Source organism: Festucalex cinctus, chromosome 7 (genome assembly GCF_051991245.1).
Source record: "Festucalex cinctus isolate MCC-2025b chromosome 7, RoL_Fcin_1.0, whole genome shotgun sequence".
Taxonomy (NCBI): domain Eukaryota; kingdom Metazoa; phylum Chordata; class Actinopteri; order Syngnathiformes; family Syngnathidae; genus Festucalex; species Festucalex cinctus.
In genome coordinates, this window is record NC_135417.1 from 21,285,791 (window position 1) to 21,313,195 (window position 27,405).

At 39.4% G+C, this 27,405-nt stretch overlaps 1 protein-coding gene across 1 annotated transcript; it reads left to right on the top strand.

Moving 5' to 3' along the window:
- The first annotated feature begins 4,384 nt into the window (after positions 1-4,384).
- tent5aa (terminal nucleotidyltransferase 5Aa) lies at positions 4,385-9,334 on the top strand. The gene is made up of 2 exons (XM_077528182.1): positions 4,385-5,446; positions 5,824-9,334. The coding sequence occupies exons 1-2, from the start codon at positions 5,021-5,023 to the stop codon at positions 6,601-6,603; spliced, it is 1,206 nt and encodes a 401-aa protein (XP_077384308.1). The 5' UTR covers positions 4,385-5,020; the 3' UTR covers positions 6,604-9,334.
- Positions 9,335-27,405: the final 18,071 nt, after the last annotated feature.

The window sequence follows — 27,405 nt, forward strand, 5'->3', positions numbered from 1 at the left end:
AATTGTTATTATTTTTATTATTATTTTAAATCATAGACTGACATAAATGTGTTAAATCTGACCCAAATTCAATTACTGGTAACACAAATGGATATGACAAGGATTAACATACTTATGTCATTAACTCATTTGCTCCCCAAAACGTCTATTTTAAATATTAACAGTGTCCCAAAGACGTATTTATATGTTCTTTTTTGTTTTGTTTTTTTATGATAGAGCATACAGAAAGAAGGCTTTGATGCAGTCTCTGACTTGAAGAGAATCGTTGAAGCAATGGTAGCTATTACAAAAATGGCCAGATGGTGGCAGCAGAGTATAAGAGATCAACCAGGGCCATGTTGCAACAAGCTCTTTTTGCCAGCGTTTTCACCAGGAGTGTAAATAATGATGAAACTTGGCTATATTCTAATGCCTAATTGCTGCAAAACGGAAACAGATAGAAACGTACTTTTTTTTTTATCCTGATGAAAGAAGAGACTCTAATCTTTCTTTTCTGTGGGCCTTGCAAAAATCAGTCAAACTCCAGTAAAGGGGATTGCTTCAGTGAAAATGGCGACAAGTGAATGAGTTAACTGCGCCACACAATGCATTCTGGGAACAATATATATGCAGAACAGGTAGATTTAACATGTCCATAACACATACAGGCAAAGTCTTCCATTTGCATTCAAGTTTTTTTTTCTTTTATTACAGTTGAGCTCCGTAATTTGGCCCACAAATAGCGAAAATCTGCGTAGAATTTGACGGCAATTGTTTTTAAGTTATACTGAATACCATTATTTTACCAATGCGGCCCACTTGGTAATATATTTTCCTCCATGTGGCCGCTGAGCTAAGCTGAGTTTGACACCCCTGCTCGACACCATTCCCACTGTGTCGTGTTCAGCTGTTACTCGTTCTGTTGCTAGTCTGTGTGTATTTAGCTTCCGCTGTCTTTATATTTGTCAAATCCTTGTTGTGGTCGTTGTTGTTTTTATCACATTATACTTTTCTGATTTGGATTTGCACTTTCAGGGTTTTGTTTTGTTTTTAGGACTCCAGCAAATTTGATTTGCGTGGTAATAAAAAACATTTGTTTTGTCCTGCCTACATTGACAGCTTCTCCTGCCTGCAATTGGGCCCACTTGTTTTTGCTACTGTGTTCCACAAGATATTGGTTGGTAGTAGGCAGTGATATTGTACTGCACTGCGTCATATATAAATGATTAAAATAATTTCAAATGTTTATAGGTGCATAGTTTGGTCAACTTAATGTTATTTGAGAGGGGTTACGTTGGAAACTGTCAGTGTCACCCAACTATAACCACAATGGTGGGGTACACCCTGGACTGGTCACCAGTCTGAACCAATTTCAAGCATAATATTGTTAAATTACTGAATGTGTCATCAGAGGCCGTTGTTATGCGTCCCAACGCGTGTGCGTGACAATTCACTGGCATACAATTGAAGGCCAATATTGAATAATCTGCAGTATTGGCCACAATTCACCCATGACAGGGAAAGACATTAACATATTCCAGTGGGGAACGTTGTACATCCTTTTCATACTTCCTACCATTTCCTTGAGTGACATAATTCCATTCAAATTTTTCATTGGGCTGAGCCTCCAACATAGGATGTTCATCAAAATGTGTTTTATGTGTATATGACATATGATGTCCCTGTTTTTGATGACTTCCATTTTACCGTTCAGTGGCCTACTGCTTTATGAAATCAAGGGAACAAATCCAATTCATAGCAAGCATTTGTCCACACATGTGAAAGACATTGACTAAGTTGCTCAACTGTCCATTGTGGCTGATTAATAGTTCCATGTACGTTTCCAGGTGGGGAATGCAATTTCAAAATTGTGTGACTTCTATCTGATGCATGTGGTGAAAGAAAGCAAAGAAAAGTAAAATGGGTAATTTGAAAAAGAACCGGGGTGGAGGAATCATCGAAATTGACTGTTTCATAATGTTTGGAAACAATATAGGGACCAGCATATACTTCTGTGTGGCAGAAAAGTGACCACTGCAGACCTTAATTGACCACTGGTTGCGGTTCCATCATTATATTGTTAAGGTTCCGGTGCGACCGGAGAGTGGATCCCAGAATCACAGAACACAGAGGAGTAAGCGAGAGGTTTTATTCACCAAAACACGTGAATATGAACATAAAGCGCTGGACACAGCCAGGAAAAAGGTTAACAAAAGGTGCTTGCAAATTGCAAGGAAGGAAATTAACACAACACAAAAAGACCCGAAAGCTACAAACCGCAAACACAAGAAAGCAACAACTTACTATAGCTATGAAACACGGCACATAAAAGTGGGAACAAAAAGAGACGTAGCAAAACTTACGTAGATGAAAATCGAGAATCTTGGACTATAATAATTAGCGAAGGCAAAAAACAGTAGAAACACTAGCCGATGGCTGTGAGCAGACGGCGCAACGACCCGACAGTGGCTGCAAGGAGTCCCAGTCCTTATGAAGGCCTAATAGGTGATGCACTGCAGGTGTGGTGCAGGGGACACGCCCCTCTCATTAATCAGGCACTGTGAGACAAGGAAAACACACTGAGAGCCCAGCAACATGACATATATAGCCTATCTGCCACAAAAAAAGTTGATTTGTTTTTCATTTCCTGAGCAATGATGAATATAACACTGTCTGAAATTACATGTTTTTTTTTGTTTGTTTGTTTTTTGTTCCTTTTTATTTGTTTTTTAAATCAACTTAAACTCATCCAGTTGAAATGTAAGTTGCAGTTGTTGTGGGTTCAGTCTTCTTTGAAGCAATTTATCTCACATAACCTCTTCCTCTCTTTTCTCAATCACTATGCCTAGTTCAAATGACATACAACAGTTTGTTTGCACAGAAGTACATGACACCATAGTAAATGTCCAAATACCAATGCTAATACGAGGTATTAGCATTGCTGTGAGTCATGATGGGCCTGAGGTACAGAGACAACCATTCAATTTAGAGCAGTGTTTCGTAACTTATTTGCCCCCCAAAAACATAAATACGTTATATTTTATATGTATTAAGTGCCCCAAAGACGTATTTATATGTTTGTTTGTTTGTTTGTTTTGTTTTAAATGCTAGAGCAAACAGAAGGCTTTGATGCAGCCTTTCAACTGGTTAGAATGGGTGAAAAAAAATGTAATTACAAAAACGACCAGCAGATGGCAGCAGCATATACAACAAACACGTTGTTTCCCCACAATTCTAAGCAGATTTGTGAATAATGAAACTTAGCTATATTCTAATGCTAATTGCTGCAAAACGGAAACAGATAGAAATATTTTTTTTTTCCTGATGAAAGAAAAGACATTATTCTTTCTTTTGATAGGTTCCATGTCTTTATCGCAATAGAACACAATAGTCTGTGGGCCTTGCAACATCAGTCAAAATCCAGTAAAACAGCCAGGAGCGAAGGGGGGGTTGCTTCAGTGAAAATTAATGGGAGTGAATGAGTTAACCTGGGTTCAATCAAACCCAAGGTTTGGTGAGTCAATCTCAGGGGTTCGGCGGTCAAAAATCATCATTTGACCTATCAGTGCTAACCTTGCTACCTACAGTATTTATTGAATTTGAAGGGGGGTGGGGGGACTTTTTTTTTTTTTTTTTTCTGTTAAGCAGGCTTCGGAGAATGCGCGTAGGAAACTGGTGGGGTTCAGTACCTCCAACAACAAGGTGGAGAACCACTGACTACACACAGAAAGGTTCAGCCAGGCCTAGGATTGAACCTGATACCTTGTCCCCACCCCGCCCATACTAACAAAGAATATAGCAGGATGATGTGACTGTCGTCCTAGCTTGGGAGAGTAACAGCAGCCTCTGTATGGCACCAAAGTTAAGTAAATGGGATAATCAGGCTTTTAGAGATCTGAGTGGCTGTTAGTGACGCAGAGCTTTATGCGGCCATATATAGCTGCCCAGCCCTGACAGAGCTGGTTCACGACCCTAAAACGGACATTGTCTGTCTGTCTGCCTCTCTGTCTATCAAATACCTGTACATTTTTATGTTAAGACACAGCACTGCCTATAGGAGGCGATATGGCAACATTTGTGGGTTCAATGTTTAGTTTAACCCCGCTGTGATGTGCATGTGCAGCTCCTATATTTTATATTCACCCCACCCTCCAATTCCTCTGCCCACATTTTGGTTGAAGGAATTGCAATTCCGGGAACACCTAAAGTGATCTCAGGGGAGGAAGTGATAATTTTGAGCAAAATTCGGTGCCTTTAAAATTAAAGGCATATATTGTTAGAGCTGATTATGATTTTTAATTAGGCAACAGTTTACTAATGTGTGTCAATATGATGTGCTGCAGATCGATTTGCTGTGGTGGGTGGGGCACCCTGGCTCTTCCAGCCTGTGAAGTGGGCAGGTAACAGCTAACTTCCCCACCAGTGGAATAATATATGGCATTAAATAGACTTGAGGAAGGCAAGTTGGACCTCGTACGCGCACGTGTTGGAAGTGGGGGAAGAAATTAAAAACGCGTAAAGACGCCCAAAAGCTTCTTGCGCGGGGTTGATTGTCAGAGGGAGGACTGTGCCAAACTGTGAATCGAGGAGCCGCTTCTTCATGCAAATTCATCAAATCATAGGCGTGCCTTGAGCGATGGAGCCGGAAAAGCAACCACCTCCTGGATCATGCAGCACCTTCAAAGACTGTGGTGTGCGCGTCTCGGACGCATTCGCAGCAGCGCTGGAGTGAGCGTTTGTGAAGCGCAAAGTTTCCATGCGTTTGTCTTCTTGACTGGCTGCTGCACTTCCTCAGAGCAACCGTCAAGTCTGCAGCTGTTCCTCTGGGATTTCGAAACTCACTTGTTGCGTAATTCTATACTATTTTTGTTTTTTTCCTCCTCACATCAAGTTAATTTTATTTATTTTTTGACATGCTGAGGTTCGATTTACATGACGTTGAAGTTCCCCCACGAAACAGAATCCGTGCGTAAATACGCATTTGCTCCCACCTTGGCACTTGTTTTTAAATTAAAGAACTCGGGACTTTTCCTGCATCAACATGTCAGAGAGCGACAGCAGCACTACCCACGGCCGCCTTTGTGAAACGGAAGGCGGCAGCGTCAGTGTGCTGAGCTGGGAGCATGTGCAGCGTCTGGACGCCATCCTGACGGAGACCATCCCGATCCACGGACGGGGCAACTTCCCCACGCTGGAGATGCAGCCCCGACACATCGTCAAAGTGGTGCGCAGCAGGATGGAGGAGAACCAAATCCACGTCCGGGACGTTCGATTAAACGGCTCTGCAGCCAGCCACATACTGCACGAAGACAGCGGACTGGGTTTCAAGGACCTCGATCTCATATTTTGCGCAGATATGAAAGGAGAAAGGGACTTCCAGATAGTGAAGGACATTGTTCTGGACTGTCTCCTGGACTTTTTACCCGACTGTGTGAATAAAGAGAGGATTACCCATTTAACGTTAAAGGTAACAATCCCTTTGGAATTACTGTACGTTTCCTTTAGATGTGGCGACATTTAATTGCATTTGTGTCATTTTGAGTTAACGGTCATTGTGCTCACACTTAATGTGCAATTAGATTAGTTTGGTGATAGTAAAGGATGCCTAAGAGGATTGAGTTAAACCAATTTGGAAGGTAACCTGAGCTCAGTCAGCTACAGATCTCATATCCCAGCACAGTCTTTGCTTGTAATTATCAGGTTCAGAATAGGAACTTTAATGTCAACATTTCTGTAGAGCCAAAACTTAACTTTGAAACAGCATCCTTATATTTGAATACTCCTTATTACAATATTTCAAGCATCGTTCGCTATCATATGTTTGTCATGTTTGGCCTCTCGCAGGAAGCGTACGTTCAGAAGATGGTGAAGGTGTGTAACGACTCGGACCGCTGGAGTCTCATCTCCCTCTCCAACAATCGAGGCAAGAATGTGGAGCTGAAGTTCGTGGACTCTCTTCGGCGGCAGTTCGAGTTCAGCGTGGACTCTTTCCAAATCAAGCTGGACTCCCTGCTGCTCTTCTATGAGTGCTCCGAGAACGCCATGACCGCAACTTTCCACCCTACCATTATGGGCGAGAGCGTGTACGGCGACTTCGGCGAGGCCCTGGATCACCTACGTCACAAGATCATCTGCACCCGCAACCCGGAGGAGATCCGGGGTGGCGGCCTGCTGAAGTACTGTCACCTGCTGGTGAGGGGCTTCCAGGCCGCGTCGGAGTCGGAGATGAAGTCGCTGCAGCGTTACATGTGCTCCCGCTTCTTCATCGACTTCCCTGACATCGGCGAGCAGCGGCGCAAGCTGGAGTCCTACCTTCAAAACCACTTTGTGGGCCTGGAGGACCGCAAGTACGACTACCTGATGACGCTTCACGGGGTGGTGAACGAGAGCACGGTGTGCCTCATGGGACACGAGCGGCGACAGACCTTAGGGCTGATAGCCATGCTGGCGGTGCGCGTTCTGGCCGAGCAGAACGTCATCCCCAACGTGGCCAACGTCACCTGTTACTACCAACCTGCTCCTTACGTGGCAGACGGTAACTTCAGTAACTACTACATAGCGCAGGTACAGCCGGTGTTTGCCTGCCAGCAGCCTGCCTACTCCACCTGGCTGCCCTGTAACTGAGCCAACCCAGAGTAGAGAAGAAGAAGAAGAAGAAGAAGAAGAAGAAGAAGAAGAAGGAAAAGGAGGAGGTTGACTTGTTTGAACAGGAGCGCAGTTGCCACCACAAACTGACAGCAAAGGGAGTCTTTTTTTTTTTTTTTTTTGTAATGTTTTGCATCAAAGCTTGTATTTTTGTTCATACATTGAGTATGAATGATGAGTAAAATAACAAAACAGTTGACTTTCAGTTAATGTGAATATCTCCCGTTTCTTGAAATGCCAACTTTGTCTTTATAAAATATTAAAAGTGTATTAAAAATAAAATCACCAATAGAGCACAATAAAGCTCTATGTCAGCTGTAGTGAGGAAGCTGCTATTTGAATCACTTTTGGTATTCAACCAGCATCTCTTTTGCATTTTAATGTAAATAAGGTTGTTACAGACCAAAGATTCCATTAAACAATAAAGTATTTTCTGCAGCCCCGCAAGTCCAAACACGGTATTCTGATTAATCTTGCATTCGTAGATTATGAATGAAGCAGCAAAATCCACCTGTTTTTATTTCTCTCAGGGGGCGGGCATTTTGAAATTTCCTGCCACCTGAAAATGACATCACAGTTGCTCAGGTTGGGCAATCATGGCTCAGCTTGCGAATAGAAAACAGGTGAGCTGTGATTGGTCGTTAGCTGAGCCCTGAGCAGCTGTGATGTCATTTTCCAGTCACCAGCAAGTGACATGTTTTGTTAAGAACATTTTTGTGCTGATTTCCCTTTAAAATCCTGTTTTTTTTAATGGGGGGGATTAAGTATAATCTCTGTCTAATTGTATATGTGAACATGTGTGTTTTAAGTGCCTATCGCCTTTCAACGGGCATAAAAAAAGAAAGAGCGGACCGTTTATTGTGTGAATTGACATTTTTAGTGCAGCACACAAGACAACAGTAGCAGGAAGGCTTGCGAACGTGTGAGACAGATTGTGAGCATTGCTGGTGTTTTTGCATGAAAGTAGCAGCAAAATGTGCACAGATTCTATTTACAGTATTACAATTAAGTGTACTTTTCAATGGTCATTTATCATGCATCCCACTTGAATGCTGATTTGACACAAACGAGAGTACTTGAAAAGAGTCGTATTATCAGAAAACCTCAACTAAAGATTATCTGTATGTTTTTTTTTAAGGAAAAGGATGATCTTTTGTCGGTAAGAGTTCACGCAGGTCAGAGGTCAATAGCCACTTTGATAGCATACGCTAATATGCACATAAAGCCATCCTAGATGTTCAGGATGTGCAATAATTCCATTCCTATTTGACGTTATCTTTATAATCAATAGATAGTGGACAAGCGTTTTGTCTGTTCAACAAAAATGACGTACTGTCGGTAGCGTTTTCTGTAGTGCTTACCTAAAACAAACCGACAGCAATGACAACCTACTCCTTGGCGGTGCTACAAAGCGACGGAAAGAGAGCAAAGGCTGTGTCGGGAGGGAGTCAGACGGAGCTGCTGCTTGAAGAATATTTGCCGTGACACCTCAGATGATGAGACACTATTTGCTGTAGCACCCTGACAGGGAATTCCTCAGCTGCTGCTCAAGCGCTCCAGCTAGCTCTGCCTCTGCAGACGCTCTCTTGAAGAAAAAAAAAACAAAAAACGTGCTGCCAAATACATTGGTGAGCCACTGTTGTAGCATGTACATTGATAAAAGCCATTGGTTTGGGTATAGAAAATGGATGTGTAGCATTGTAGGTTGTTTGTTGTTTTCAATGGCAGCAAAAGAACGGGAGACAGAAAAAACCTGAGGGAGAAGGAAATGTAGCAGGAGGGAATCAATCTGGAGAGATGGGTGCAGCTGGTGATGGGGTTTATCTCTAGGGCTACCATGCGTCACTGTGCAAACTGCATCACAATTTAATGACAGTGCTTCTTCTTTTCTTTTTTATTCGGGAGACCAAAACCATTGTGCCACTTTTACCTTCAGATTTATTTTTTTTTAAAGGGGGAAAATAAAACATTAAAAGGGAAGATTACGACAGATGTTTAAGTTGAAAGATGTTCCAATTGTAGTGTCGCTGGCTGCTTATTTAATGTCGTGAATGTTTCACATTATAAAACAGCGTTGTACATATATGAATACATGCTCCAGCTTTGCAAGTTCACTTATGCTGCAGATTTTTCTGCTGTGATGTATAAAAAGTGAATCGTCAATCTTTTGAAGAGCAGAGTCAAGCCAAACTGCCATAAGTCAAAGTATTTGTCATCTTGTCAAATGCAATTTTGCATTTCTTTCTTCTTGCCAGAGATTGTCTTTGATGGTTAAACTTTGGATTGTGCAGGCATTGTATTGCTTTTTTTTTTCTTTTTTTTTTACTCAGTGATGTGTTGCCAACAGACGAGCTTGCTAGCTCCAGTCTGCCTGTCGCGTTAGTGATTGTGCCTTTCAATTAGAGATTGTGGGTTGCGGCATTGTCCTGTATAGCTCAAACATGTTCATCATGACGCAGTCTTTTACACAACACACATTGAAAATGAAGATAAAGATCCTTGTCTTATATGTGCATTTTTTATGAGTGTTTTTTTTTTTAATGTGTATATATACATGTATCAGAGACTGCGTATGTTGCAGCGCTTTAATATCTGTGATTGGACTTATATGGATGTATGTTCTCAATAGCTTTTTGCTATGTTATGTTGTGTGTCCAATGAGTCCAAATTTAACGGTTTTCATCAATAAAATATATGAAAATCAGACTGATGTCTCATGTCCGGACTTTGACTCTTTCAACTCATTAACTGAAATCATGTCATATTCACCGAATTAAAAAATAAATAAATAAAAAAAGTTAGCCTCAATTCCCATAATATCATATAGATGATGAGACAATGATCCGAGACAGAATCCGAGTTTGAAAACTGCAATTGCAATGAGCTACTGGTGAGATGATTTTATTTTTTCCCCCAAGTGTCTCAAAAGGATCCTTGTAGCAGCCACCACTGACAATCCATCTGCTACTGCACTCACTGGCTGACCCTATTGCAGAGATGTGGAATTTCTTTAGGAATTCACCAAACAAATCTATGGGATATCGTACCATCAGTCTTAAAGTCTGGACAGGCCTGTACAATAGAGGCACTATTCTGTTGCATCTCCAGCGGGGTCCCATGAATGTCATCTGACAATTATTTGAATTGTTAGATAAATCTATTCCCGTCATTATACGTTGAATTGATGTGTTTGGTGTTGTCCACTGTCAGGTTATCCATTTTTTAAACTGTCACAATACTCAACAAATTGAACAAATGGCTTTATTACGTTTAAACAGATTTCCATTTGCATTCATTTGCAGATTGTAACATGATTACCGGAAGTTGAAGATTAAGTTAGAGAATAGACAGAAGAAACAAAAAAAATTAAAACATAGTAAAAAGCCCATATTTTAAGTTAAAGTGGATTTACATTATGTTCTGCTAGTCAGTGTTCTATCAAAAGTGTCTGATAAGATCGTGACTATAGATCCATTTTAAGTTGTAAAGGGGAAAATAAATCACATTTTATTTTCTCTGACACAAGTTCTCAGTCTTTTAGCTCTTAGGAAGAATTTATGTCAGTGTTTCTGTCAGGGTTTGCTCTGACGGTGATTCCAAAAGCAAGGAAGCAGGAGGTGACCCAGGAACGTGCTTAAAAGAAAGAAAAAAAAAGAAAAAAAAAAGTTTAATTACAAAAAATAAAAAGTCAAACAGTTATTTTGCTGTATACAAAAACCCAAAAGTCCAAAACAAGCCAAAAAGGAACCCACAATGAACAGGATGCAGCAAGAACGTGACATGGACAAGGTACCTTTTAAATTGTAAATATAGTTCAACGTTGTTGTAAACATTATTATATTTATTGTATCTAATGTTTTTTTCACGACCGGCTCGCGAAACTATTTCTGAATGGAGAGCTCTGCTGCTGGAGCTCTCATTCAAGTGAATGGGAACACACGACCAGTCGTCGTTGTGCACTCGAGATTTTTTTTTAAAACCACAAACATTACAAATCCATCCACATTTACCTTTTAAATTGTAAATATAGTTCAACATTGTTGTAAAACATTATTATATTTATTGTATATACTGTATTTTTATGACTTTGACGAAGACCGGCGGGCGCCTCTTCCTCTTCTCGCTTAAAACAAGGAAATGGGCGTGTGCCACGGCGTTGTTTGCGGCATTGCTGTTGGCCAATCAGACGACAGATAGTCACTAGTCCCCGTACGCCCAGCGCAGCAGAACCACTGCCGAAAGGGTTATAAACAGCGGTTACAACGGAACGGCTCGGACCCGAAAGAAGTCCCGTGGAGACACTAACATCCGGTCACAAAAATTGCCGTTTCGATGTGGAACCGGTACGGTTGAAAAGCGCCATTACTTACTTAATGCTGCAGATGTATGAGTTTTGCCCCCACAAAGGTACAAATACAAATACTCAAAGTCGTCACTCAAAGCGATACTGAGTATTGGCCCAGAACTGACACCTTGTATCGGTACTTGCCCATCTTTATGTAACCCGTAGGCAGTATTATGACCCGTTTTGGGCTTTTTGATGGTTCTGACCAAGTAATTTCAAAATAAAATACTGTCTACGGGCACTATTATATTACCTATTGCTCAATATCCCATCCCAACTTGCTGGTGTAAGGAAAGGAATCATCATTACTAAAGTTGAAAGAAGATTTTTTTTTTTTTTTAAGCATTTTTCTCTGTGCTTGAGTGAGGTCTCTAGGTATACAGCGACTTCCTTCCACTCTCCCTAAATCATGTACAGTATATAAGGTTGATTGAATGACACATTTAAATTTCCCGATGATGTGAGTGAATTGTGAGTGATAGTCTATTTGTCAGCCCCGCATCTGACGGATGATTAATCCATGAAATCACCCTTAGTCACAGAGCAAACAATTTTTTACCTTTTCATATCTTTGTAAACGGGTATTTTATGGAAGCGCAAGTCAAAATACAATTCAAGCAAAACTCAAGGTATGACGCATATGTCCTTAATTAACATGTGCATAAATAAAACACACATTTCCATTCAAAATGATCCGACTCATTCTCGATTCACTTTCTTATTTGGAAAGTTGAGTTGAGACTTATTAAAACTAAAATATTGTAATAAGGCAATAACAATGTATTTCTTTCTTTCACTGTTCATTCGTTCACTGCATGATCAATCCTTTAGGGTTTGAGGTCACATGTGAGGGGAGAGATAGGCCGCTTGCCAGTGGAGCCAAGCATATATTTATGTTTTTATGAGGCTGAAAGATAGCTGTGGTGTGCATGGAATTCAGGAAGAAACCAACCCTAAATGCATCCAAACTTTGTTCACCAAAAACAAGAAGTGTCTCTGTCAAGAGTGTCTCTTTTCACTGACTCTGCCATTCAGCAGCTTTTTTTTTTCTTTCTTTTTTTTCCGATGGGTTCCCTGCTGCGAGGGCCTGTTGGGCCCAGCAGGCCCAACCAAAAACTCATCCAGCAGTAGCCGGCAACTGCCAGACAAATCTGAAGCTGAATGCGAGGGGATTTGCATCCACAGAAAAAAAAGAAAAGAAAAAAAAGACTTTTATGCTCTTTAACAATAACTATCTCTGCCTGCTGATCAAGTTCTCCATTTTAATAGTGTCATAGACTAACAGCAGTGCATTGACAATCAGGTCAGGCCCGTATGGACCAACTGGCTGATGGTTGGCTGGCAGATTGAAATAAACTCTTTATATTACAGCTGACATATCACATGACAATTTGTCCTAGATTAAGTTTAAAAAAAAAGTTCAGTATGCGCAAGAGATTCAACATATGACACAGTGCTATAAATAGTCGAAATGATAAGGTCATTATCATTGCCACTTAAGCGCATTAGTTATTTCCCTGAGCCGTAACACTCGTAGCAGACGGGCTTAGGTTGACCAGTCATTTTCAAACAGAAACCAATCGTACATGGCTTGGAGCAAATTTTCCCAGTCCCCGCACCTGTTACATTACTTTATGGCATTCTTAATAGTCCAGTTTATGTGCTATAAAGCATTCAGCGCTGTCTTTTTATATAGCATCCTGATATACTGTATTTCATCCATAAATACTGAATATGAATCAACCTCTCTCTAGATCCCCTGGCCTGGGCTCATCTACAAAATTACCAACATCAAGTCTAACCCACCTCTGCCCAGGTTGTGTCATCGGCGGTGCAGAATTTATGCCACTCACGAAAACGGAGCCCTTAGTGTTATAAAATCATGAGTATGGAATGTGAAGGTGATTTGCATTTACTAACTTTGAATATTCTTCTAACTTGAAATATTCGTACAACTTGAAAAGAGGCACTGTAAATTTAAACTTAACTTAAAAACTACAGCTTAACCAGTGCCAGTGGTTTGTTCCAGGTGTTAATGATGAGTCTGTGCTTGTCATTTAGTGTTGCAAAAAGCAACAAAAGTCCAAAGAAAATAAAAAATACTACACATGCCAGAAGTTTATCTTTCCTGAGGTCTTGCAAGGTCACAGGACTTTTAAGGCCGCACCGTATTGGCTCAAATACAGCATTATAATAGTTTTCCAGTATAGGAAAAATGCAACTTTCAAATGGCAAAGAAAAGGCCACATTGTCTCCCATCACTTATTATGGTTTTGCTTTATAAAGGCTTGGCTTCTCTAACAACTTTCAAATGCATGCGATTATGTTATGTCCTAGATTTTATAATTCTCTGAAAAAGAAAAGCTTCCTTGCGCTCACATTTCTGTGCTGGCTGACAGGTGTGAAAGCCATAATGGGGATTTCCCTTAAAATCTTAAGTGGGACGAGTAACACTTTCACTAGACAAGAAAAGAAAGAGGACTTTTTATTTGTCCCTACAATTTTTGTCTGCAACTTGCAAGCACAACCTTCCTTACTCATTCCTACATTAGCACTTCTCATTTGTGGTAAATTCCAAAGTCGGCCTTACTGTATGTAGAAAAAAGCAGCACCAGAGGGCCTGAATCCAAACTCCTTAATTTGAGATGGAGCATCAAACAATAAAAGCCTAATTTGAGGGAGCAGTGATTTTAACTTTCCAGTTGTCTGAGTTGTGAAAGACCACACTGACGTGCATCTAAGAACTGGCAGGAGGAGTGTGAGAGCTGAAACAGACCACAGAGTGAATCCCTGTATAATTATCTCTTTTACCTTTGAGTAAACAACATTGCTGCATAGCTTAGATACTTTTCATTTATCCTCCAGTTTGTCCTTCCTGATTGTCTGGGCTATTCTCTGATGTCTTTTCCACTGCATGGGGTTGGAGAGTGACCTTCTTCTTGGGATTTCTCATCCTTTTTCCTCCCAGCTGGAGTGAAAAATATTTTCCAGATGAAAGTTTTTATGGAGACGCCGGAGTTTGGAGGGTGGCTTTACCATACCGACGGCTGGGTTTGGACCGGCAAAGTTCCGCTCGGGATTTTTAAATGTGCTGTCTAGTCTCAGTAATTAGGATTTCGATACTTACATAATTTTTGTTTCGCGTTGAGGGAGAGTCTTAAGAAAACGCAGACAGGATGAAGCCAAGTGTAAATAAAATCCAGTTGGATGATATTTTCAATCTATTAACATTTAAGGGATAATCCTTAGATGCATAAATAGGGTCAATGATGACCCTGGGGCTTTTTTATTTTTTATTTTTTTGCAGTATGTTTGTCATTTGTATTTGTTATCATTTAATCTTCTATGTATTTCCCAAATAGGTTGTCTTTAATATTGACACCTTCTTAAAATAAATAAATCATTTTTTCAGATTTTTTCAGGAAACACAACATAATTGAACCATTTTCATTATGAGGAGATGATTTAGGCGAATAATAATAATTTTTGCAAAAAATAACTTGTTATATTATAAAATAACAATTATTTTAAGATGGTGGTGATATGATGCCATTTGGGTTTATTTCTAATTGTTATTATTTTTTTTAAAGGGGAAGTCTACCCCCAATTTTTTTTTTTTTTTTTTTACAATATGTTCTATGCAGCCCTACTCGTCTAAAAACTGTACTGTATTCTGATTAATATTGCATTTGTAGAATATGAATAAATCAGCAAAATCAACTCGTTTTTATCAATCTTATGGGGCGGCCATTTTGCCACTTACTGTTGACTGAAAACAACACCACAGTTTCACCCAGAAGACTTCTTCTGTTCCTTTTTAGTCATTGCTGCTTTTGTGGTGTAGAAGAAGACAAATCATCAGTCGAAGAATGTCTTCCTGTCAAGGTAGCATAATTTCGAGGGAAACAACTTAGAGTCGCATTTTGCTTCCTGACTTGTGTTAAATAAACATATATTGGAAGGTCAGATAAAGGCTTGTTTTGTTTTTCAATTTCAATTTGTAAATGATAAACGGGACACTCTTGGAGACAGTAACACTGCCTCCCTGTGGACGGAGGAGGAATATGCCTGTAAAAGTGAATATCTGAGGACCTGTGTGTGTGAATAGCTAAAAGTAGAGTGAGGCTTGTCTCAAAAATAAATACACATGACCACCGATCCACAAACGCACATTCGACAACTCACAAGCAAAACTGAAGGCATGATAAATGTATACACATGAAAATCCTGGATATATTTGTTGATCTCAAAAACACGTGAAAATAACATATTTATGAAATGTATTTGTGAATATTTTTAGTGCAATCTCTCCCATTTAAGCAACCATATTCACAACAAACAGAATTAGATTGCGCTATAAAAGGTTTATCAAATCCTTAAATGGCAACACCATGGCAGAAAACATCTAATTAAAGGCTTGATTCACTAGCTTGTGCAGGTGTACACAATACTGGTCCTGTTTCAGTATGAAATCCACTTCACATTGCTTCACTTGTGAACATCATCCTACAGTTTTGGGAAATGACAACATGATTCTATTCTGGTAAAGCTAATATTGAACCATGTGTGCAGTGTGAAATATGTGCTGTGAAGCCCTTCATTCAACGACCGTCAACTCTTGAGTTTGAAATAAAGTTTCTGTTTTGGCTCTCTGCTCACCACCACCAGGCACCAAATTGCAAGCAGATGCCAAAAAGACAGCTGATATCAAAACCAAGTTTGAGTTCATCTGGTCTTGAATTTAGTGGGTGAATTTGTAATAACTACTATAATCCTCACGCTACCAAAATATTGAAATACTTCAGTCCTTTGAATAAGCCAAGTAATGCCAATCTTCCAATTGTTGTGGAAATAGACTTAGACTTGACTTTATTCATCCCTTTGGGATATCTTGTGTCTGTTAGTCTGAGATGAACTAAAGTTGAACCTGTACATCAACACAAAAGATGACACAGAAACAAAGAGGCTGAAAGCAGGTGTCAATGTGGCAAGAGAGAACAAGGATGAGGTCAACTCTTTCCTGCTCTTGTCTCATGATTTATGGAGTCCTCCCTGATCGTATCAATTGTGATAAAACCATTTGAGGGAGCATGATGAGGTGAAAGGTGAAACTAGAAGACGAATACGCACTTTGAGGTGGGAGTGTGGAGAAGGCGTGGGGAGGGCGAGGCTGGGAGGTGATCTGGTCTCAGAGATTAGTGTCAATGAGGTTACAGGCTTTATCTTATGTAAGTCGTACAACTTGTACTACTATGCAAGTAGGGCATTGGGGAACTACTCTAACAGATCACATTGTCAAGTATTTTAATACAAAAAGCACAAGAATCACTTAAGAATGACGTGGAAATTCACTTGTGAAGTTGTCATTTTTTCATATGGCGTAAATGTTGAATTATGGAAATAACTATTATGATGGTGTCAAATGTTAAGATTGTAACTTATTGTTTTTCAGTAACTTCTCTGTTTTCTGTCTGTAAACTTCGTCAGTGCCCTGTTGCTTTACACCATAAAGGATTATGGGTAACATCCTTTCGTAAAGTTGGTCAGGAGCAGTGTTGCCAGGTTTGAACAGTAATTTGATCCTATGTACGATGTACGATCAATAATCCTAAAAATGGCAAATGTACGATAATTTGACCATTTCGTATTATTGCTGGCAAAACTGAAATGGCCAGAGTTTTTTTGCGAACCCTGAAGGCATCTGTTCTCATGTGACATAATACCAGCCAATTGCGCTTTGCTGAGCATGAGAAATGAGTGACGTCTATGCATTGATTGGCTGAATGGTAAGTGCCCGCCCCCAGGAGATGCTCCCAAACAGGAAATCGCGCAAGACTCAAACCACCTATCCAGTAATATATGCAGATTAGTGACGTTAACCCGCAATGAAGCCCTGAGGGCCTGTGAGCGGTGAGCACTTTTAAACACAAGAACGACTATATTTGACTGTCGCAAATCAGTGTATTTTGGTTATTTGGTGTACGATAATTTCCATCAAAATTAGATAATTCTGAGTCTATGGTACAATAATCCTATATTTCCCACCTGGCAACGCTGGTCAGGAGTAACTATGCTAAAGGTGGGTTAAAGGTTGCATTGAGACATCTTTCCTTGACATTTTAAGAGTTGTAAGATACGGTTCTCCAAGTGCTTCTGGGTCAAAATTTACAGGGCGCCCCCTATGGTTGTGAAGTGAAATTTTAGATAATTGTAATAGGATAAGTAGGACAGGACAGGGGTAGTGAAACAGGCTGTGCTACAAACCTTTGACTCGACATCAGATTTGTAACGTGAAGAGCAGAATTTGGTTCCAGAATCAGACAGGCCATGGAAGTGGGAAAAGTAAAACCTCATGCTACCTTCAGACCGAACCGAAAATATCGCGACACTACGCTGGTCTCGCGTGTGTTTGTTCGTGGGGCTCTCAATTAAATTTGTTTCTCTCCACGCCACAACAGAGGAAGAGGAGGGATTTCCGCTTCGGCAGGTGGTGCTAACTTTATTGTAGCATTGATAGCTTGCTTCACACTTCGACAATTAAACAAACAAACTCCTCAGAGAAGCCGACCTCCACACTTCTTCCTCCAAGCAATCTCCTTTTTGGCCCGGTCTCGGTACACGTACATCGCCGTGTCGTACAGTTCCGGGTGCCTGCAAACCGCTAAGATCAAGCTATCCTCCATTGCTATGCTACACATTCTGCACACAATTGCTTCGTGTGTTTTGTGTACTGTGTGGAGTATTTGGTGACATGGACTATCTCGACACAGATTGGCAGGCGCTGACGCGATGGCGCCAAAAGTTCAATTCAGCCAACACTGACGAAATGGGCGAAGTAGCAAAATGCTCACCGGAAACAGTCCCAAACGCGCCGCCATCGCACCCACCTGCACGAAGTCCATTGACTATAATGCAATCGTGCGCCGGGAACGCCTCCCCCACTGTTGGTCTGAATGTAGCATTAAGAGGCACTATATGCATATGACTGGCAGACCAATGGGGCCAGTTAAACATTACAAAAACGTTTTTTGTTTTTTTGTTTTTTTTAAAATTGGGTTGACTATATTGCATGCACAGCTTCCCACAAAAGTTCCAAAATAAGCCTTTTGGTTTATATGATGTGTGGTGTTAATGCTCAGCTATTTTGAAAATATAGTGTTTTGGGCAGCTCGACATGCGATGCTCATTGCAGCCAGTTAACAGCATGCGGAGAATTATAGTGTTTACTTCATGGGTTGTAAATGTGCCAATTTCAATTTCAAAGTTGCAATTTCAAATTAGTGACGTTCCATCCAAATAATGCTGAGCTGGAAACCATTTATTGAGACAATAGACAGTCATTATGTCCCTTCCAGGAAGTCACTTTTTTTTTTGGGGGGGGGGCATTTCAATTATGAGAATGCCTCCTGGTTCAAACACACACACGGCTGTGGAACCTCAGAGAAAGTCTAACACTGCTCCCGTGTTTGCCATAAGCCTGCTTGTATAATGTGACTAAATGACAAGCATTCTAGTCAAAATATATCACTGTTTTTATATTGACGTATTGCATGCACCCAATAACACCAGTGAGTCTTGCAACTATCTCATGTTTATCTGAAGGGTGGAAAACTTTTAACTCATCTCCAATCTCTGTTTTAGGAGTGTAGATGCGCCATCCAGCATTATTTGGTGATGAGCTCACACACAGATTGACTCCGTAGCGGAGGAAGACACTACTTGGGTCTCGGTTAGAAACATTTTATTATTCACGAGGGAGTAATAAACCAGGTGTCTTTTTCAGCATGTTCATTAAAAAAAAAACAAAAAAAGCTTGCTGAAAAGCAAAACAGCAATTTCTCAACATAGAACATGAAGCTGGAGCTAATTTGCTTCATTAGGCTAACGTAGTAATTGTGGACTCTTAGTTTTTGGATCAGTTTGGTAGTTAGCCTGCTTTCTTGTCTTTAAAGGATGATGTTAGACAGGAATGTTCAAAATTTTCCGACTGATGTTATATCCACAAAAGTGGAACTAAGAGTGTTGTCAACTCACAATGTGTTTGTGAAACAAGTTAAAATTAAAATCAATTAGCTGTGGTAACATATATTGAGCATTTACACTTATTTAAAAAAAAAAAAAAACTATCAAAATGTTAGCTTGGCATTGCCGGTGACAAAACAAAAAACAAACAAACAAAACAAATCAGTTGTAGTGTTAAAAATGTGATGGATTTGTGGATATTGTGACAGTCAACTTAAAATATATTCAAGTAAAGCAATAGCGTAATACCTTGTAACATTCAAATTTACTTTAAAAAGTGTGACATCTTTTTTTATTTTAACTTTGAATATTTTAGAAATAATTACAAATAAAAGATGAGATGTCTTGCAACTTTAGGTTTTTTTTAAATTTAATTTTAAAAAAGCAATGTGCTGTCTTTTTTGGTTTTGTTTCATTTTAATATCGTTGCAACCTTGTGCTGTGTTCAATTTGCTTACTATGTGTAGTGGGCCAACAAATGGCCTCCGGGATGGACTTTAGAAACCCTTGATGTGGATATGATGTGGACCTCAGACTTGTGAAAATCTAATGGTTACTTCCTTGGCGCACATACGTCATTCAAGTCGCCGGCTGTAAACGTGATGCTACCTAGCCCGATGCTAGCTGACCCACATGCGTGTACAACCATAGCTCTTTAGTTCAGAAAATGAAATGAAAACGCTACTATGCTGTCCTGCCTCAAAGCTTAAAAAAAAAAGATCACGGTCAGACTATCAGGTGGATTCGCGGGTTGATACAGCAGGACGTAATAAATAAACTGGGCTGCTCATACTGTAGAGAAAAGTGAAGGCTGCCTACAGTAAGTTAACTTTTCTGCAGGATACCTTCCATGTTATTTTCCTCCTCTACAGGGAAAATACCACTGTGTGACATACGGTTGTACCAATAAGTATAAAATAAGTGTGGGAGATGCTCTAAATGCAGATTTCATCAGTAAGAATGTGAATATAAATGTTCTCTCATAAGGTACTGAGTGCTACTCAGATTGGTCTGCATCATCAGAACCATCAACAATGAAATGAAAGCAAAGCACACAAGAAAAAACAATTCTTGTGAAATGTAAACCTAACTTATGCAAGTCCCGATAATACTCTGAACGGTTGATGCAAACAATTAAGTTTGTTTTTTGCTAGGCTCTCATTATCCCATACAGAGATTTATTGAAGTACAATTACTACATTATCAATTTTGCACTACAACTGCGGTTTTAAAATTCCAGAGACGTGAAGTTACCGTGTTCCCTGTGTGAGTTTATGATGAATATTTTGTGGTTGGTCGGGTTTGTGGTTTGTCTAATAAGTTGTGCACATTCTGGGGGGGCACTACCAGAAATCCTGCCTAGGGTGTCAAGTTGCTTAGGAATGCCACTGCATTGGCACAAAGTCTAATGTGAATGGGTTATGCTAAAAAAAAAAAAATGACGAATGACCTTGAAAATTGTAATTCTCTTCTCATTAGGGATGGGCGCGTAGGCCTACCGATACAGGCATCGGTATCGCGCTACCCGGCCTACTCGTGCCAGTGGCCATTTTAAGATCAGGAACGAGAAATTCGAACAGAAAATTGGCATTAATTCCATGCAATTTTAAGGAAAAATGCTACATTGGGGTATGTCGGTCTTTCTTTAAAATTATCTGTCATTATTTTTGGGGTAATTTTATGTATAAAAAGTACTAGTGGAATTGGTACTCGGTATCTGTACTGGTGATGACGAAAGAGAGTACTCGTATTGGTATCCGTCTGAAAATAAAGTGTTGTCGAATAGCCGTTCTAATAATTCTTGCTCAACAGTAACATTGTAAAGTATCCAAATTTAGCTGATATGAACGCTTTTATTGGACAAATATTTTTTGATCCAGTACACTCCGGCGCAGGTTCCTGAAAGAGGCTTTTCTGTGTTGACAAGCCAGTGAGCTCGAGTCGCTCACAGTCGTGTGTGAGAGGCTGCATTGAGATCTGCGGGCTCCGGGATCAGTGTGTGGAGCCGCCGGCTCGGTTCACAGGGGTCAGTCTGAGGATGTGCACTGTTTGTACTGCTGAGCCACACTTCTGCCAAAGTGAGCTGCATGTGCAGACCTTCCCCGGCCCTCGCCAGAAAAAGAAAAGCATTTTTGGAAAATCGTTATAGTGTTTATATACAGTGGGAAGTCTGCTAAGCTTAGTTTGGACTGCGCTGCTCAACAATGTCACTTAATAGCGATTGCACGATAGGTTAGGCATGATAAGAAAAGTGGATTACCTTTGAATGCACTTTATTCAGGTGTGTAGTGTAGGAGCAATATGTCTACATACGTGCACGTGACAAAGTGTGTGTCCATGTGTGTGATTCTTTACACACTTCCAGCTTCCTCATCCAATCCTCAGAGAAGCACTTGTCTGGTCACAGAACAGTAATTCATTGTCTGACAGCTGTTTTCTTTTCTGTGCGCCTGCCCTGCTTGGATCCCGGGGTGTAATTCCACACACACAGCCAGTTGGAGCTTTTCCGAAATGGAAAAAAAAAACAAAAAAAAACAAGGCCATGAGGCCAGAGCTGTTAGAAAATAGCATCATAAAACAAAGTCCACTGGACTAATTGAGTAATTGAATTTGGCTTTTAATTCAATGATATTCAATTATGGGTCAGTGGAATTTGTTTATTTTTATAGCTGTCATTTTTTCCCCCAATAAACATCTGCTTTATTGCTACTGCCTGACAGAGAGATTGCTAATACAGACATAAGGCCCTATTTTAGTGCCCAGTGCAAGTATAGTGCAAAAGTGCAGTCAAACTGCGCATGGGTGGAATTTTATTTCTTTTTGGTATTCTACTAGACTTTGTACAGGTAGAATTTGGCTTTAAAGGTGCATTTGCGCCGTTATGGGATGGAATGCAGCCGACTCCCAGCCAATCAAAATGGCTGCCCCCATTTACCATTAAAATCAGGGCGGTTGAGGTGCAAGCAGGACTTGACATTGTGGAAGCACACATTGACTCACTGGGGTCTGTTCATGTGATGAGGCAAAGTGCATTTGTACAGGTAAACTGCAAGAGCCCCACTTGCAGACAGTGTAGTTGGCTACACATGTGATGTGGGCGATCATGCGTGTGTGTAATAATGCTAATATATGCAGCACATATTCAAATATTACACATGAGTGTGTTTCCTAACTGAACAATAATAATAATAATAATAATAATAATAATAATAATAATAATAATAATGATAATAATAATTCACTATATTTAGAGGTACTTTTCTTGGCAGTAGTAGTAGTAGTAGTAGTAGTAGTAGTAATAATAATAATAATAATAATAATAATAATAATAATAATAATAATAATAATAATAATAATAATAATAATAATAATAATAATAATTTTACCCTCTGGTGTAAAAAGGAAGCGTAAAGCATTAATTTTTCATTGTTATTTTTTTTCTATTATTTTTGTATATGTATTGTAAAAAGCCAGAAACAGCTCAAGAACTTGATAAATACATTAAGCGCCTGATTTACTAAAGGTTTGCAAGTGCAAAATGGCAAAACCTTCATTACTTTTGTTGTCTGCGGCCAGGTGAAAATGAGAATCTCATCTCAATAGCCTTACCAAGATAAATAAATGCTAAACAAGTAAATAAGTAAGTAAGTGAGTGAGTAAATAAATAAATACATAAAATTTGCCTGTGGGTGTTATGCACATAGATTGCTTTAGTACTGTACAGCCAACATGATTAATCAAACCTGATCTGAATTGTGCTGGCTAAAGTCTTTTAAGAATGAAATGAAAGGCAGCACAGGAAACATTTCTGAGACTCAAAAAGAAACAGAAACAAAAATAATTGTGATGTACCGTCTATTCAACAATACAATCAAGGAGTCATGCCAGCTCAGCTGACAAAAATCCATACAACTCTTCATTTTCGTGTTTCTGCACCTTTTTCAGCACACTGGTATTTTTGATGTTGAGCAGTTTTCCGGCTGTGCTGTCTGAAGTTTGAAACACATTGTTATGCAAGCTGGGCACATCCCATGCCATTGCCATGCAGTTGGTATGAGTTAGAAAGAAAGAAAGAAAGAAAGAAAGAAAGAAAGAAAGAAAGAAAGAAAGAAAGAAAGAAAGAAAGAAAGAAAAAAACATTGCTTTTATATGGTTACTGTGTTCCCCCAAATGATCAGAGTTGTCACTTTAAACAGCATTTTGCACTTGCAGCACTCTAGGCAAGGCAAGTTTATTTGTATTGCACATTTCATAAACAAGGCAACTCAATGTGCTTTACATAACACACAACACATAAGCATCAACAACCACAGTAGTTAACAACATTCAGAGCAAAGAGAAAATAAAAGCAGGTTACAAAATTTACTAAAAGAACATACAGAAAAATGTAAAAACATTTAGCATAAGGAAGTTTAAAATAATGATACTGTAATAATAATAATTAAGAAGGAGAAAAAAAAACATGATTAATTAAAGCTGTTTAAAAGTCCTTCATAAAAGGTATGAGGAAAAAAAAGCAAAAAGTTTTTAACCTGGATTTAAAAGCGTTTTAAATCTAACCAATTTTCCATTGTGAAAACCATCAGAGGCACTAATGTATATTTTGCCATTCAATTTTTGGTTGAATCCCAAATTAAACATCACCGGGCACCTTTCACTGTGCAACAGTGTTGGATATTCTTGAAATACAGCGTACTTGCATCATTGTTGTTGACTTTGAATCAATTTGATTATTAAAGTCAAAACACAATATATTATAATTTAAAATGTCACAAATGTTTAATTTAATTCTTCAAGGTCAGACACATTGGAACAGAATTGATGCTTTTTACAGTGACGGAGACATTTATTAAGGTTATCGTAATTTACTTCATCTGATAACTTTTATGTGTAAGTCTTCAAAAGTCACAATGTGGAAATTATGTCACATGACAACAGTTGTCATTACAACCGCAAATAACATGAGGAGCTTGTGCGATCAACGTTTCAGACTTTGCTTCTGTCAAGTCCATGAGTCTTGCTACTTTTCTTGGCCCTGCAAAAAAAATAAAAAAAATAAAAAAAAACAAAAAGCAGTGAGTCTGAAGATGTCGACCTACTTTCTTGTCTGCTAATATTGATCTCCAGTACACATCGCTACTCGTGAGCTGGACAATAGATGACTTGCTATGCTATTTTTACTGTTTATGTGTATTTATGAATCGTAAGGTCATGGAACAGAAATGAGAATCCCTTCTCAAATATTTCAGTGGGTTTATTTTGGGTTTGGGTAGTGATGCAATTTGTTCAATATTTACTCTTGCAGTGGAACCTCTATTGTTGGTGTAAATTAGCCACCCCGTTCTCTGGGGCCAACAGGCTTATGTTACCATGACGACTGGGACTTCATTACCAAGTCGCTGTATTATATGCATCAATTAGTGTGAAACGCATGATCCAAATGGCTTGAAAATGGTGAATCGTGTTTGGCCTTTCAGTGGCATTAATTTGATCATTTCTTCTTCCCATCACATTTCACATCCCTGATAACAACACGGCCTGTTCTTCGGGGTTTCCAGCCAAATGTTTCCAAATTTTTAAGTGACTTTAGTGAGAATGTGCAAAAAGGACATGCAACGTATCAATTTCAGTTATTATTTTGCGAATATTGGGAGGAGAGGTGACTGTGCCATGAGATGACGTCATACTAGAGTATCTCAATGCCACCAGACGCTCGGCTGACTGTTGATGTAATTCATTTGTTTGTTTGAGTTTTTTAGTGTCCTTAATTAGCAATTGAATATGATTTCGGGATGGAGTTGTCTTGATATTGGTGGCAAAAGTTAGTGACGATGATATCAACTGGCCACAACTCCAAGTCAAGAGACGAGTCAAGACACCCGTCACGCCACCACATGCACTGTATGGAACAACTTCAAAATAAAAGCCAACCAATGAATTGTTGTCCGTGTATTACACGCGAAATGTGATTTTGAAGATCACCACATGTTAGTGTCATGCATAATCATCCTGACAGAGTCATGTGCTGGGGGTTGGATCCCAAAGCGCAGTCACAAATAAGGTTTTAACTATTTATTCACACCGAGAGGCGTAGAACAAATTTGACGAGACGAGAAACAAAGAGAGTTGCACAGAAGGACAGAAAGCAATAATCCGGCAAACACAAACACTTCTCATTGGTTGTCACTAATTAAAGGATTGAAGATTGACATCACATACGTCCTGACATCACATAACATCACACAGCGTTTTTCCAGTTGAAACCAGATGATGTTACAGCAGTACAAAACAGACACTTGTTACATCAGTACAAAACAGACTTGACCACACGGTCATAAATCCAACTTAACAGGTCATGAACTCAAACTTAACCCTGGCGTGACCCCAAACATGACAGACAGTGCACAACTACGGAAGTCATTGGCGCTAGTTCATTGCAGAAATGATTGCTGATAGAAATGTGCGTCGCAGGCCCCGACAATAATCTTCGTTGACAGAAATCCCGATTCAATGTTTATTCTATACATTTTACAGCACAAGAAAATGTTAAGAATGTTTGTCATGTTCGTCCTCCTACAGAATCAATATTAAAACCAGAAAATATATTTTTCCCTTCATCTGTTTCCATTTTCATACATTTAAAAAAAAAAAAAAGCTCCGGCCCAAACTGTAGTGTGCCTTTTGAACTTCCCTCAGATCCCTTTCACGAGTAACATGATAGGCCATGAGAAAACTGAGCAAGACTTAAATACGAGAAGAAAATGGCCAATAGGGCCCACTAGGTTGTGAGCAAATTGGGGCACTGACATTGTGCAAATGTAGCATTCGAACAGCAGGTCTGTTGGTGAGTCATGCACGGCATCTCTTTTGCAACAGTTTTCCTTTCATTTCCTGTCTGGATGACCCAAAACACTGCAGGGTGGCTTGTAACACGGCCCAAGCAAGGTTTGGACACCATCTCTGGCCTTCATTTGTAGACAGGATGTTTAACCAAATTGTTTGGACAGGTCAACGGGGGATCACTGAGGGATTCGGTCCAGATGGTGTTATAAAAGCACGTTTGCCGCAGTGCTGATAGTGAAGACATCGAGACATTGTTCTTTGCTAGCATCTTTCTTGTTGTCATACGTGTAAACCAAAAACATTCCGTTTTTTTTTTTTTTTTTAAAGCTAGCATTTTTATTTTCCTCTAATGCACAGCATAAATTCTGGAAATGCTTTTTTTTTCTGTGGAATATTGACTTTCGCAATTTAATCAATCAACTTAAGCTTTTTCCTTTATTCTTAATACCAAATTTCCTTTTCAGGAGGTCAGAATTTCCAAACAGAGCGTAGTAAACTGCTTTACAATGTTTTTGTCTGGTATTACGGTTTATTTCCCTGAGGGGAAAACTCACACTTAAAACTTGAAACCTCCTCATATCATTTTAGAAAGATTTGGCAAGATCTATGGAGGTGCTGGACATGAACAGGAGGCATTGGTCCAGTTTGCTAAATTAATTCATACAAAACTCAACAGTCATTCATCCATTTTAAAACTTGTCCTGTTCAGGGTGACAGAGAACTGGAACTGAGTGAATTTGGGTGAAAGATAGATTCAATCCCGGACAGGTTGCCAGCCAGTCAAACTATCCATGTAGAGACAAACAACTATTCACACTCACACCATCACTGAGTGTGAACTGAAATAAGGGTGTGAATTGCCTAGTATCTGGCTATTCAATCCGTATCATGGTTCATAGGTCACGATTCGATTCGATACCAACTAATCCTGATACGAACCTGTAAGTCGATTATTGCGATTTTTTTTAAACTCAAATTTAGAAAATACTATTCAGTAAACTTGTACATGTACACTGTAAGATTTGTATGATAATGTATTTAACTGAAATTTCAGCATTGTATTTAACAAACCGTTTGCAATTTGTTTCATGTTCAAACAGCATTAAAATAAAATATTAAGCCTTATGTTCATTAAAAAAAATTGATGTTTAAATATCGATTCGGGCGTATATTGAATCGATACAAGAATTGTGCGCTGTAATACCGCTATATACTGACAAATCGATTTTTCTTAACACCCTTAAACTGAACCAAGGCTGCCTCTAAAGTCAGACGAGGATCCCACTACATCACAAAGTGAAAACAGTTCTGAAATCCTTTATTGATGTGTGCTGTGCTAGTGGTTAGCACATCTGCCTCAAAGCTCTCAAGCTTGTGGTTCACAATTCTGGCCTTCTTTGCATGCTTTTTCGTGGACTTCAGCCTCAGCTCACACTCCAAATACTTACTTGTGAGATTAAGTGAAGAATCAAAATGCCTATAAGTGTGAATATTAGTGGGAGTGGTTGTTAGCCTACGTGTGATTTTGCTGTTAGCTAGCGGTCAGTACAGATTGTACCGCTCACTTTTTG